Source organism: Mercenaria mercenaria, chromosome 4, assembly GCF_021730395.1.
Source record: "Mercenaria mercenaria strain notata chromosome 4, MADL_Memer_1, whole genome shotgun sequence".
NCBI classification, from domain to species: domain Eukaryota; kingdom Metazoa; phylum Mollusca; class Bivalvia; order Venerida; family Veneridae; genus Mercenaria; species Mercenaria mercenaria.
This window is the reverse complement of record NC_069364.1, coordinates 35,314,671-35,327,611: the sequence shown is the minus strand read 5'-3', so window position 1 is coordinate 35,327,611 and position 12,941 is coordinate 35,314,671. Positions and strand designations below refer to the sequence as shown.

At 40.2% G+C, this 12,941-nt stretch overlaps 1 protein-coding gene across 3 annotated transcripts in view; it reads right to left on the bottom strand.

The window, feature by feature from the left end:
- LOC123552806 (E3 UFM1-protein ligase 1-like) overlaps nucleotides 1-12,941 on the bottom strand; it is a 385,734-nt gene that overhangs the window by 114,888 nt on the left and 257,905 nt on the right. For all 3 annotated transcript variants that reach the window (XM_053540920.1, XM_053540921.1, XM_053540922.1), the window contains one exon: nucleotides 7,603-7,858. In XM_053540920.1, coding sequence (XP_053396895.1) covers nucleotides 7,603-7,858 — 256 coding nt within the window. The remainder of the gene's footprint in view (nucleotides 1-7,602; nucleotides 7,859-12,941) is intronic.

The window sequence follows — 12,941 nt, the reverse complement described above, 5'->3', positions numbered from 1 at the left end:
GGGTCACTGTGACCTTGAACTTTGACATACTGACCTCAAAATCAATAGGGGTCATCTGCTGGTCATGATCAACCTCCATATCAACTTTCATGATCCTAGGCCCAAGCGTTCTTGAGTTATCATCTGGAAACCGTTTAACTGTTCAGGGTCACTGTGACCTTGACCTTTGAAATACAGATCTCAAAATCAAGAGGGGTCATCTGCAGGTGATGACCAACCTTCCTATCAACTTTCATGATCCTAGGCCCAAGCGTTCTTGAGTTATCATCCGGAAAGAGATTGGTCTACATACAGACCAACCGACCGACAGACAGACCGACAGACCGACTGACCAACCAACATCTGCAAAATAATATACCCCTCCTTCTTCGAAGGGGGGGCATAAATATTCTGTGCACCGACCATGTAATCAATATGCATTTGACAGGTTAAACAAGAGGCCCAAGATGGCCCACATGACCTAGATACAAATTCATACGATATTTCATGCAGACAAACATTCTGACCAAGTTTCATATGCACATCAAATGAACAAGAGTGCTAACAAGCATTTCCTTTATTTGACCGGGTGACCTAGTTTTTGACCCCATATGACCCAGTTTCAAACCTACTGGCCTAGGAATCAAGATTAACATTCTGACCAAGTTTCATGAAGATAGGGACATAAATGTGGCCTAAAGAGTGTTAACAAGCTTTTCATTTGATTTGAACTGAGACCTAGTTTCTGACCCTATATGACCCAGTTTCAAACTTGGTCTAGAAATCATCAAGATAAACATTCTGACCAAGTTTCATGAAGATAGGGTCATATAGGTTGTTAACAAGCATTTCCTTTGATTTGACATGATGACCTAATTTTTGACCCGACATGACCCAGTTTCAATCCAGGCCTAGAGATCATCAAGATAATCATTCTGTGCAAGTCTGTATCAAATCAAAGCATAAATAAATGAAATCTCTATATGGCTGAAACAGCCAAAATAGAAAATTTTGCCCTTTTCAGGGGCAGTAACTCTAAAACCCATGATGGAATCTAACCAGTTTTCGAAAGGAACTGAGATCTTATTGTGACTTAAGTTGTGTGTAAGTGTGGTTAAAATCAAATATAAAATGTCACTTCTATCCTGTTCACAAGGTAAAAGTTACGAAATTTTGGCTCTTTCAGGGGTCCATCAGGGGCCGTAACTCCAGGACCTATGATTGGATCTGAGAGATTCATCATGGAATCCAAGATTTATTGTTGTTGAAGATATTTAGCAAGTTTGTATCAAATCAAACCATAAATGAAGTCTCTATATGGCTGCAAAAGCCAAAATAGCAAATTTTGGCCCTTTAAGGGCCATAACTCAGCAAATGTGATAATACTAGTGATAATACAAGGCTGGCATTTCATCTTGCCATTTTAGACAAAAAGCCAGTCTTATTTTGACAACTATTTTTCACAAAACCCTCTCAGTGTGCAAACTTTTTTGTTAATGTTTGTAGATTCTGTTTCGGTTTCGTTTGAGGACAAGGCAGTGACAGGGCTTTCCTCACGTGCAGAAGACAAAAAACACGTCATCTTTTGTTAGTGAGCCATTTTTGTTGAGACGTAGAGGTTTATCCGATAATTAAATCTACAGGGGCCTCCGTCCGTATTGGGGGAAAGAGTGGGGTCTCTCCCTGAAAGTTATTTATATGTAGGTATGAAATTTTGGTCTACTGTGTATTTTTGGTCTAAATTTTGAGGTACTGGAGGGGTACTCCCCTCATTTTAGAGGGATCAGGGTGCTCTCCCCTGGAAATTTTTTGAAATACTGGCATGAAATGCGGGGCTCTAGTGCATTTTTAGGTCTAAATTTTGATGGTGGGAGTGGGTATACCTGTCATTTTATCAGTTCTTTCCACTCTAGCCATTTACTTGCTCTGTAAGGTGGGAGAAGAAATTGACTGGTCAGTTCTTTCCCCCCTAGCCAGTACTTGCTCTGTTAGGTGGGGGGAAGAAATTGACTGGTCAGTTCTTTCCCCCCTAGCCAGTACTTGCTCTGTAAGGTGTAAGAAGAAATTGACTGGTCAGTTCTTTCCCCCCTAGCCAGTACTTGCTCTGTTAGGTGGGGAGAAGAAATTGACTGGTCAGTTCTTTCCCCCCTAGCCAGTACTTGCTCTGTAAGGTGTGGGAAGAAGTTGACTGGTCAGTTCTTTCCCCCCTAGCCAGTACTTGCTCTGTTAGGTGGGGGGAAGAAACTGACTGGTCAGGTCTTTCCCCACTAGCCAGTACTTGCTCTGTTAGGTGGGGGAAGAAATTGACTAGTCAGTTCTTTCCCCCCTAGCCAGTACTTGACCTGTCCGGTGGAGAGAAGAAATTGACCCTTCAGTTCCTTCCCACCTATCATATACTTGACCTGTTAGGAGGGGGAAGAAATTGACCAGTATGTCCTTTCCCCTCTAGCCAGTACTTGCTCTATTAGGTGGGGGAAGAAACTGACTGGTCAGTTCTTTACCCCCTAGCCAGTACTTGAACTTCAGGTGGGGAGAAGAAACTGAGGGTCACTTCTTTCCCCCCTGGCATATACCTGACCTGTCAGATGGGGGAAGAAATTGACCGGTTAGTTCTTTCCCTCCTAGCATATACTTGACCTGTCAGGTGGGGGAAGAAATTCACCAGTCAGTTCTTTCCCCCCTAGCCAGTACTTGCTCTGTTAGGTGGGAAAGAAATTGACTGGTCAGTTCTTTCCCCCCTAGCCAGTACTTGACCTGTCGGGTGGGGAGAAGAAACTGACTGGTCAGTTTTCATGACTTATGTCAGCAATTCTTTATTCCTCTATTTTAATTTCCAGATGTTAAATTCCAATTTCATATGGAGTAGCAACCTTCATAAAGTAAATCTGCTGAGTAATTCTATGAATTTTGATGTAAAACACTGTATTTTAATGTTATATCCAGTGCATCTGTTGCCTAGATTTTTTTACACGGTGAATAGTTGCAAAGTGAGTTCATACCAAAATTACGGCTAGTTACACTAAATCTTTCCCAGATAGCACTAGTTTGAGGTTTAAATTGTAGTTTTCTCTATGTCTCTTAAATATTTTGTGTCTTTGTGTATTTTTCAGTCCACAAGAGTCATTTAAATTTTCCCCACAGTTAATGTTAGTTTTTCTGTGGTGTACCACAACGAGTGTGTATCAAAATCCCCTTGATCAAAATCCCCTCCACTGAAAAATGACTGTGTGTTACAAAATCCCCTTCATACATTTGCAGGGGGTATCATAATCCCCTCTGTGATTAACATTATAGATATATAGATATTAGTGCTCCAAATTATATTATGTTTGCTAAAGGCATTGTATTTACGTGCTTTATGCAATAGACTTTTAAGTTGTATATAATTGTATTTGAACTTGATGAAATAACTAAAAATCACAGAGGGGATTATGATACCCCCTGCAAAAGTATGAAGGGGATTTTGTAACACCCTGTCATTTTTCAGTGAAGGGGATTTTGATCAAGGGGATTTTGATTGTCTCCCTACCACAACTTTTCTGTGTACCATAATTTTTCTGTGGGTATCACAAATTTTCTGTGGTCACCACAATTCTATGGAGCGTTCGTGAATTCACCATTTTTTGTGGGTTGCTCGGTGACAGTATATAAGGGCTGTTTACCATCATTGATGCACTTAAACACCAAAATTTTGGCTGCACACCGTATTTGGCCATTCTTTGAAATTTGCAATATTTTGGCTTGAAACCGAAATTATAAAGGTGTGCACCATTTTTCATTAGTTTTACTTTGGCATTCTGAAGGTTTTTCGGAAAAAGAAGAATTATTTGCTGTATTTGAATTATTTTGCAGAAATCAAACTTTGGCTTGAGAAACTGATAAATTAAGCTGCCTTGCAACTATTCCTTTTTAGATTTTATTCAATGTTTGATGATGTATTTATGAGAAACAAATATTAAGGATTTGTTAATGATTTTAAATAAATAATAGAAACTTTTGATAGTCGTTTGTTATATTTTTAAATAGTTTAAGTCTTAGATATTTTTTGTTAAGTCTTAAGTAGATATTTTCCCAGAATGCTGAGCAGTCAACAGATATCTAGTAACTTAGCAGTCTACAAATAGTCTGTCACATGGATTAGCCTACAGATCCAGACACTTCAAGCAGTCTACAGAAATCAGGTCGTGTATTACAGACTACATAACTAGACACGTTGAGCAGTCTACAGAGACCTGGTCACGCATAACAACCTAAATAACCAGACATGTCAAGCAGTCTACAGAGATCAGGTCACGCATTACAGCCTGCATAGCCAGACACATCGCGCAGTCTACAGAGATCAGGTCACGCATTACAGCCTGCATAGCCAGACACATCGTGCAGTCTACAGAGATCAGGTCACGCATTACAGCCTGCATAGCCAGACACATCGCGCAGTCTACAGAGATCAGGTCACGCATTACAGCCTGCATAGCCAGACACATCGCGCAGTCTACAGAGATCAGGTCACGCATTACAGCCTGCATAGCCAGACACATCGTGCAGTCTACAGAGATCAGGTCACGCATTACAGCCTCCAAAGCCAGACACATCAAGCAGTCTACAGAGATCAGGTCACGCATTACAGCCTGCATAGCCAGACACATCGCGCAGTCTACAGAGATCAGGTCACGCATTACAGCCTGCATAGCCAGACACATCGCGCAGTCTACAGAGATCAGGTCACGCATTACAGCCTGCATAGCCAGACACATCGCGCAGTCTACAGAGATCAGGTCATGCATTACAGCCTGCATAGCCAGACACATCGCGCAGTCTACAGAGATCAGGTCACGCATTACAGCCTGCATAGCCAGACACATCGTGCAGTCTACAGAGATCAGGTCACGCATTACAGCCTGCATAGCCAGACACATCGTGTAGTCTACAGAGATCAGGTCACGCATTACAGCCTGCATAGCCAGACACATTGTGCAGTCTACAGAGATCAGGTCACGCATTACAGCCTGCATAGCCAGACACATCGAGCAGTCTACAGAGATCAGGTCACGCATTACAGCCTGCATAGCCAGGACACATCGTGTAGTCTACAGAGATCAGGTCACGCATTACAGCCTGCATAGCCAGACACATTGTGTAGTCTACAGAGATCAGGTCACGCATTACAGCCTGCATAGCCAGACACATTGTGTAGTCTACAGAGTTCAGGTCACACATTACAGCCTACATAGCCAGACACATCGTGCAGTCTACAGAGATCAGGTCACGCATTACAGCCTGCATAGCCAGACACATTGTGTAGTCTACAGAGTTCAGGTCACACATTACAGCATACATAGCCAGACACATCAAGCAGTCTACAGAGATCAGGTCATGCATTACAGCCTGCATAGCCAGACACATCAATCAGTCTACAGAGATCCAGTCAAGCATAGCCAGAGAAGTCGAGCAGTTTACAGATATCCGGCCACATAATACAACCTACCGAGCAAGTCACAACGAGCAGTATTCAGGGAACCAGTCAGGTAACCAGTCACACTGAGCAGTCTACAGGTGTTCAGTCACACTTAGCAGCCTATGAATCCAGTAACGATGAGCAGTCTAGTTAGTCTACCAATTATATACATAAATACTCAATACCCGACCCTAAGGCTCAATCTGTGCCAGTCCAGTCAGGTGAAGCAAATCTACAGAACTAGTCACGTCAAGCAGTCTACAGGGTACCAGTCAGGTAACCAGTCCCAGTCACAGTCACGTCTTCCAATTATATACATAAATACTCAATACCCGACCCTAAGGCTCTATCTGTGCCAGTCCAGTCAGGTGAAGCAAATCAAGACATCCCAACTTTTTCTGAATGCCAAGTGGGAGTTTTTGCTTTCCAAAGTGGGAGATTGAGGTGTTCAAGTGGGAGATTTTATACCGCGGTAATTATGTTCATGATAACGAAGCTTTTAACAAATCTAATGATAATATAAACTTATTTGCCCTTATAAAATCACTAGTCTTAAAAAATTCACTTGTCTATATATTATTATTCATGCATTTTTAATGTTTTGGAACAATAATACATGAAGCCTTCTGTGCAAAATTGATTAGTTATGGCACTTGAAGCACTATGTCTCAATTCAAAACACCACTGAGAATTAAACCTGCACTTTTATTTCTTTTGTTGGAAAGAAGACTCCCCAGGTGAATTTTACATGACAAACAGTGCAGCTGTTAGAACTGTAAAAACAAAATGTATATAGCTCAAAGAATAAAAGTTCAAGCAATAGAAAATTTACTGTTTGATTCTCATCTCTGTCAACCAGTATTTAAAACCCCTGCTCAAATACTTTTATTGATCAAAATCCTGTTATCCAACATTGAATGTCCGGACATTGTTACATTTTCGTAGATTTGCCTAAATCTCGAGTTAAAAGGATGTGTTTGACAAATTGTTATGATGCAAAGACAGTTTAACAGCATTTGATAGTAAGTGATATTAAAATTTACCATGACCTTTCCTCTTATCAAAATGATTTTAGGAGAAACGTTTTTTAAAACCTAACAGGTTGACTCGGCGACCATCTACTTTCGATTTCAAAAAAGTTACAGAAAAAGGTAAAGCCAGTATAATTCTAATCTAAATTTGATTGAATTTAATTAGATATCTAATGTCTGGATTTTAATTACAATTGTGACACATTAATCAACACCTGGCTTTGTTGAATCGTGTAATAAACAATAATCAGCATGGGTAGAATAAGGTGCGAAAATATCCGAAAGGTGTTGTTTACAGACTCATCAGTAGTGATACGTACATTATCAGATAGGCGCAAAGAAGTGGATTATTTCATAATTTTTGTTTTTTCTTATTGTTGTTTATGTTGTTTTGTTTTTTTTTTAATCGGGAGATTGAGACTTCTGATCGGGGTGATCGGGTTTTACAACCAGAATCGGGGGAAACCCGATCGGATCGGGAGAGTTGGGATGTCTGCAAATCTACAGAACTAGTCACATCAAGCAGTCTACAGGGTACCAGTCAGGTAACCAGTCACATTGAGCAGTCTACAGGTGTTCAGTCACACTTAGCAGCCTATGAAATCCAGTAACGATGAGCAGTCTACGTAAGTGCAGCCAGGTCAAGTAGACTATCAAGCTATACTGAGAGGTCGAAGTGTCACAGTCACGTCTACCAATTATATACATAAATACTCAATACCCGACCCTAAGGCTCAATCTGTGCCAGTCCAGTCTAGTCCAGGACAACACCCAACTGCTGCAATCCAGTAGTCTTTACCAGCATATGTTAGGCAGCGACTGACCACTGTGCTAGCTTATAGGTTATATATATAGAACAATTCTGAAAGCCCCTCCAAGGGGCAGGAACCTAACAATATGTGCATCTCCTCTTGATAGTGAAGCTTCCTATGAAGTTTCGCTAAATACCAACCAGTAGTTGCTGAAAAATATCTTGGACAAGATATGTGGGATGGATGGACGGATGGATGGACAAAGCGGCAACTATATGCTTCCCCTTAGGGGAGCATAATAAATTTATCTTTGTCTACTTGTATCTTAACTGACATATAACAACAGACAAAATACATCTATCTAGGCCTACTAAGCTATAGTTACCTGATCAACTGTTGAGCAATTTCTGAAATTAGTTCATCTGGACAATCTCTCAGAGAGACATCTTTTTTCAATACGTCTGCAATCTCTTCTAAGGTCATAAACTCTATTTCTGTTGACCTTGACTTTGGTTTGGCTGCCATTTCCTCATCAGAATCATTGTCATGGTCACGACCTTTGTAACCTTTTTTCTTCACTGCCTTAGTTTTTATTTCTCGGCCCTGTGTTCCTCCGCCAGATTTTGTATTGCCACTTCCAACTGTAAATAAACATTGAACTCCTTAATGCATTGCCTGAATTACATCACCTTACTCATGATAGCTTTTTATTTCATTTCTAAAAACTTTGGCACTACAAAAGGCATCAGCCCATGGCCCAAAGTCATCTATATTCTAAGTGTGGAATTCATACTCAACAAATGTTACATTAAAGCACCAAATATTCAATTTAAAACTTGTAAGGAGTGTAAGTAACAAAATCTGTGTATTTAATATCAGATAATTATATTGAAAAGTGTATGAAATTTTAATTCATTCCAAGAAGTGGAATACCAGCTCACATATAAGAACATAACTAAATCTGACGTAGACATGAATGTTAAGACACAGACCTGTGCTATAGCTGCAACTACTCCTTGAAAAGTCAAGCTAAACACGAATTTAACCTCCTTATACTAATTTTCTAAGTAAAAATCATTGAAGCAAACTGCAAGAGAAGGTTAAGATTATTAGTCTACTTCATGGTGGGGAAACCAAGAATGCAACGTCATCAAAAACCAGCGTAAATGAGCTGGCCACACAAAAAGTAAACTCCATTCATGTAAGAAAGGTCTTGTAACTTTTTTATTACTGCAGCTTACGACTCGAGATAAAGAGCACCGTACACGGTCTGGAGTATACTATTTTGCAGTAGTGTTCCATGTTGTACATATAGATTGGTTTTTTCCTGAAAACACAAACAACTGGCAAAGAGGGCATGAGCTGTACCATTGTTTTATTTTGCTGTTTCAAAGATATCCCACGATATTTCATTCAAAACAAAAACTAGAATGTGTCTGTAGGACACAGGGTGTGCCCCCCACTGGTACATTTGTAACAAATAAGGTGAAATCATTCAAATGTTTGCAGTCTTAATGGGGTATAGCCTCAAAAAAAAAATTTATGAAATGGATTCATTATTCTATACCATATACTTTTTGAGCTATGAGCATGACAAACAAAAAATCCACTATTTTGGCTATTTCAAGGGCCATAACTCTGTAATAAACCCTAAAATTCTCAAGAGGAATGCCAAGTGTGCAAGGTCACATTATGATAAGGACTCAAGCAAGGTTTCATGAATTTACATTAAATACTTTTTGAGTTAGGCACATAATTAGGTGAAAATGTGCATTTTTTGACTATTTCAGGAGCCATAACTCTGGAAATAGGGGGCGTACCCAGATGAAAAATAGGAAGTGCGCAAGTTCATATCATGATAAGACTCACGCAAGGTTTCATGAATCTATATCAAATACTTTTTGAGCTAGGCTTGTCACAAGGTGAAAATGTGCATTTTTGACTATTTCAGGGGCCATAACTCTGGAAATAGGGGGAGGACCCAGATGAAAAATAGGAGGTGCGCAAGTTCATATCATGGTAAGATTCATGCAAGGTTTCATCCATTTATATCAAATACTTTTTGAGCTAGGCGTGTCACAAGGTGAAAATGTGCATTTTTGACTATTTCAGAGGCCATAACTCTAGAAATAGGGGCAGACCCAGATGAAAAATAGGAGGTGCGCAAGTTCATATCATGATTAAGACTCACGCAAGGTTTCATGAATCTATATCAAATACTTTTTTAGCTAGGCGTGTCACAAGGTGAAAATGTGCATTTTTGACTATTTCAGGGGCCATAACTCTAAAATTAGGGGGTGGAGCCAGACAAAAAATAGAAGGTGCGCAAGTTCATATCATGATAAAGACTCATGCAAGGTTTCATTAATTTATATCAAATATCTTTTGAGCTAGGCGTGTCACGAACTTCGGACGGATGCACGGACAGAAGGATGGATGCCCATACGATTCGTGTATTAGGTGGTCATTGAAAACAATAGAATGACCACTTAAGGAACAAAAGAATTAAGTGGTTACGGAGTGAATACAAAGGATTTCTATTGTCCTAGGCCACACCTCCTACCACCTAAGGTACCAATCGTATGCTCGGACGGACACACGGACAGACGCACGGATAAGAGCAAATCTATATTAAAATGAGAACATCCACACTGATGGCTTTGTTAGAGAACATCCACACTCTTAATTACCATTATTGCAAGTATGCTTCCTAAAAGATGTCTCTTAGGCAGACACTACATTGTTCAACAACAAATATCATCTATACTTACTAAACAGCAGTTAAAAACTTATGTGCAACTTATTCTGTGCCAGGTTATAGGCCAAGCGGGGGCAATATATGCCCGAAGGGTTACATCTGAGGATGGGAGCAAATTTAATGAAATTGACTGTTGAAGCCCAAAGGACAGGAACAACAAAGGGAAGTTCACAAAAAAATCCTAACCAGGTACAGGTATGTCAAAATACACCTAAAAATTGGAGGTACCATCCATGCTGTACCACAGAAAAGTGGTCTCGGTTTTTCCCTTCGGCCAATAATAAAAAAGTTTCAAATAAGATATTTATAGTAACATAAAAGGGAAGTAATTCAAAAACAAGAGCTGTCACTAATGGTGACAAATGCCCCCGCAGCGCCTTGACCTTTGACCTGGTGACCTTGACCTTTGACCTGGTGACCCCAAAGTCAATAGGGGTCGTGTACTCAGTAAGTACCATTAGCATGTGAAGTTTGAAGGTCCTGGGTGCAGTGGTTCGCGAGGGAAGTGCCTTCATGCAAAAAATTAACATTGGCCCCTGTGACCTTGACCTTTGACCTGGTGACCCCAAAGTTTGTAGGGGTCATGTACTCAATAAGTACTATCAGCACGTGAAGTTTGAAGGTCCTGGGTGCAGTGGTTCGCGAGTACAGTGCCTTCATGCAAAAAGTTAACGTTGGCCCCTGTGACCTTGACCTTTGACCTCAAAGTCAGTAGGGTCGTGTACTCGATGAGTACTATCAGCATGTGAAGTTTGAAGGTCCTGGGTGCAGTGGTTCGCGAGTAAAGTGCCTTCATGCAAAAAGTTAACATTGGCCCCTGTGACCTTGACCTTTGACCTGGTGACCCCAAAGTTAGTAGGGGTCATGTACTCAGTAAGTACTATCAGCATGTGAAGTTTGAAGGTCCTGGGTGCAGTGGTTCGCGAGTAAAGTGCCTTCATGCAAAAAGTTAACATTGGCCCCTGTGACCTTGACCTTTGACCTGGTGACCCAAAAGTTAGTAGGGGTCCTGTACTCAATGAGTACTATCAGCAGGTGAAGTTTGAAAGTCCTGGGTGCAGTGGTTCTCGAGTAAAGTGCCTTCATGCAAAAAGTTAACACTAGCCCCTGTGACCTTGACCTTTGACCCCAAAGTCAGTAGGGGTTGTGTACTCGATGAGTACTATCAGCATGTGAAGTTTGAAGGTCCTGGGTGCAGTGGTTCGCGAGTAAAGAGCCTTCATGCAAAAAGTTAACGTTGGCCCCTGTGACCTTGACCTTTGACCTGGTGACCCCAAAGTCAGTAGGGGTCGTGTACTCGATGAGTACTATCAGCATGTGAAGTTTGAAGGTCCTGGGTGCAGTGATTCGCGAGTAAAGTGCCTTCATGCAAAAAGTTAACGTTGGCCCCTGTGACCTTGACCTTTGACCTGGTGACCCCAGTCAGTAGGGTCATGTACTCAATGAGTACTATAAGCATGTGATGTTTGAAGGTCCTGGGTGCAGTGGTTCGCAAGTAAAGTGCCTTCATGCAAAAAGTTAACGTTGTGACTAACAAACGAACAAATGAATGAACGAACAGTTGAAAACTAATATGCCTCCCTTCGAGGGCATAAAAATTATTGTAAGTGAACAAAAAAGGGATCTGCCAAATAAAAACAAGAGCACTGCAATGCAGAGCAATATACACAAAGCAAAGTCATATATGACCTTTGACCCCTAAGTGTGACCTTGACCTTGAAGCGGGACATTCAAAACATGTGCTCTGCACGTCGTCTCAGTGTGGTGAACATGTGTGTCAAGTTTCTTTGAAATCCTTTAAGGGGTTCAAGAGTTACAGAGCAGACACGAAATTGCTAACGGACGGACATATGGACAGACGGACACCGGGGGTATAACATAATATGCATCCCTTCGGGCGTATAACAACGGCTGAGCTCATGTTATCAAAGTAATTAGGTTAAGAAAAGCATCACTGTGTATGGTGTAACATACAGACATGTGGCATTCAGATTGACTGCTTTCTTAGGAAAGACACTATTTTAGGATAACAAGATAATTTCGAATAAAAGTCCTGCACACAAATTTTAAAAGCAAATAGTGGATTGGAATAGTTATTGTGCTGTTATTTTGTTTATAAATCTATCCATCCCAAAGTGCATAAACAACGGTTAGTTAGGTCATTACTTTATCTAAATATTATAACAGTAAGATATTTTAAACCTTAACTTTCAGAAAACGGAAGTCTCTTTCGAATATCAAATACAATCCAACCAGGTCAATACAAAAGGCATTATCACTTCCAGGCTGAGAAAATTCCAGAAGTTTCCACGGAATGTCTGTGATTTTCCATGGAAGTCTGGACTCCAGAGTATTTGGGCAAACTTTCCGGACCTGGATATGGAATACTGCCAGTTGTCCAGGAAGTTCTGCTGACAGTATTATTCAACAGCAATAAATGTTATTTATTAGTCTTTTTGGCAGTACATGTATAGTGAGCAATAACAGTTCGGTACAAGCAATATGATTTTATTGCATGTGATCACTTTTGCAGTTTTCAAACACTATATGATATAATTATATGAACAAGGAAACTGAATCTTTGCCAGTTAAAAGTGACTGATTAGAATATTTTTTAAGCAAGCATATTCATGTGAACAAAGATTAGTTACACTTAAATGATGATGAAATCTTTCAAAGAAAGTACATAAAGTCATCTGTTTTCAATATGCATCACGGTGAGGATGCGTACACCGGATATTGCCATTTAGTGATAAGGTATTTTACGAAAACGTGTTCATTTTTCGTCAACAAGGTACGTAAAACACCTATTTACTATTGTACAGTCGACATTGTATTAAGAGACCACCCAAGGGACTGCTAAGAAGTGGTCTCTTAATGGAATGGTCTCTTAATGAATTTCAGTCAGATGAAAAGGAAAGTCATTTTTAACTGTATTTATTATGAACATACATGTATGGTTTCAA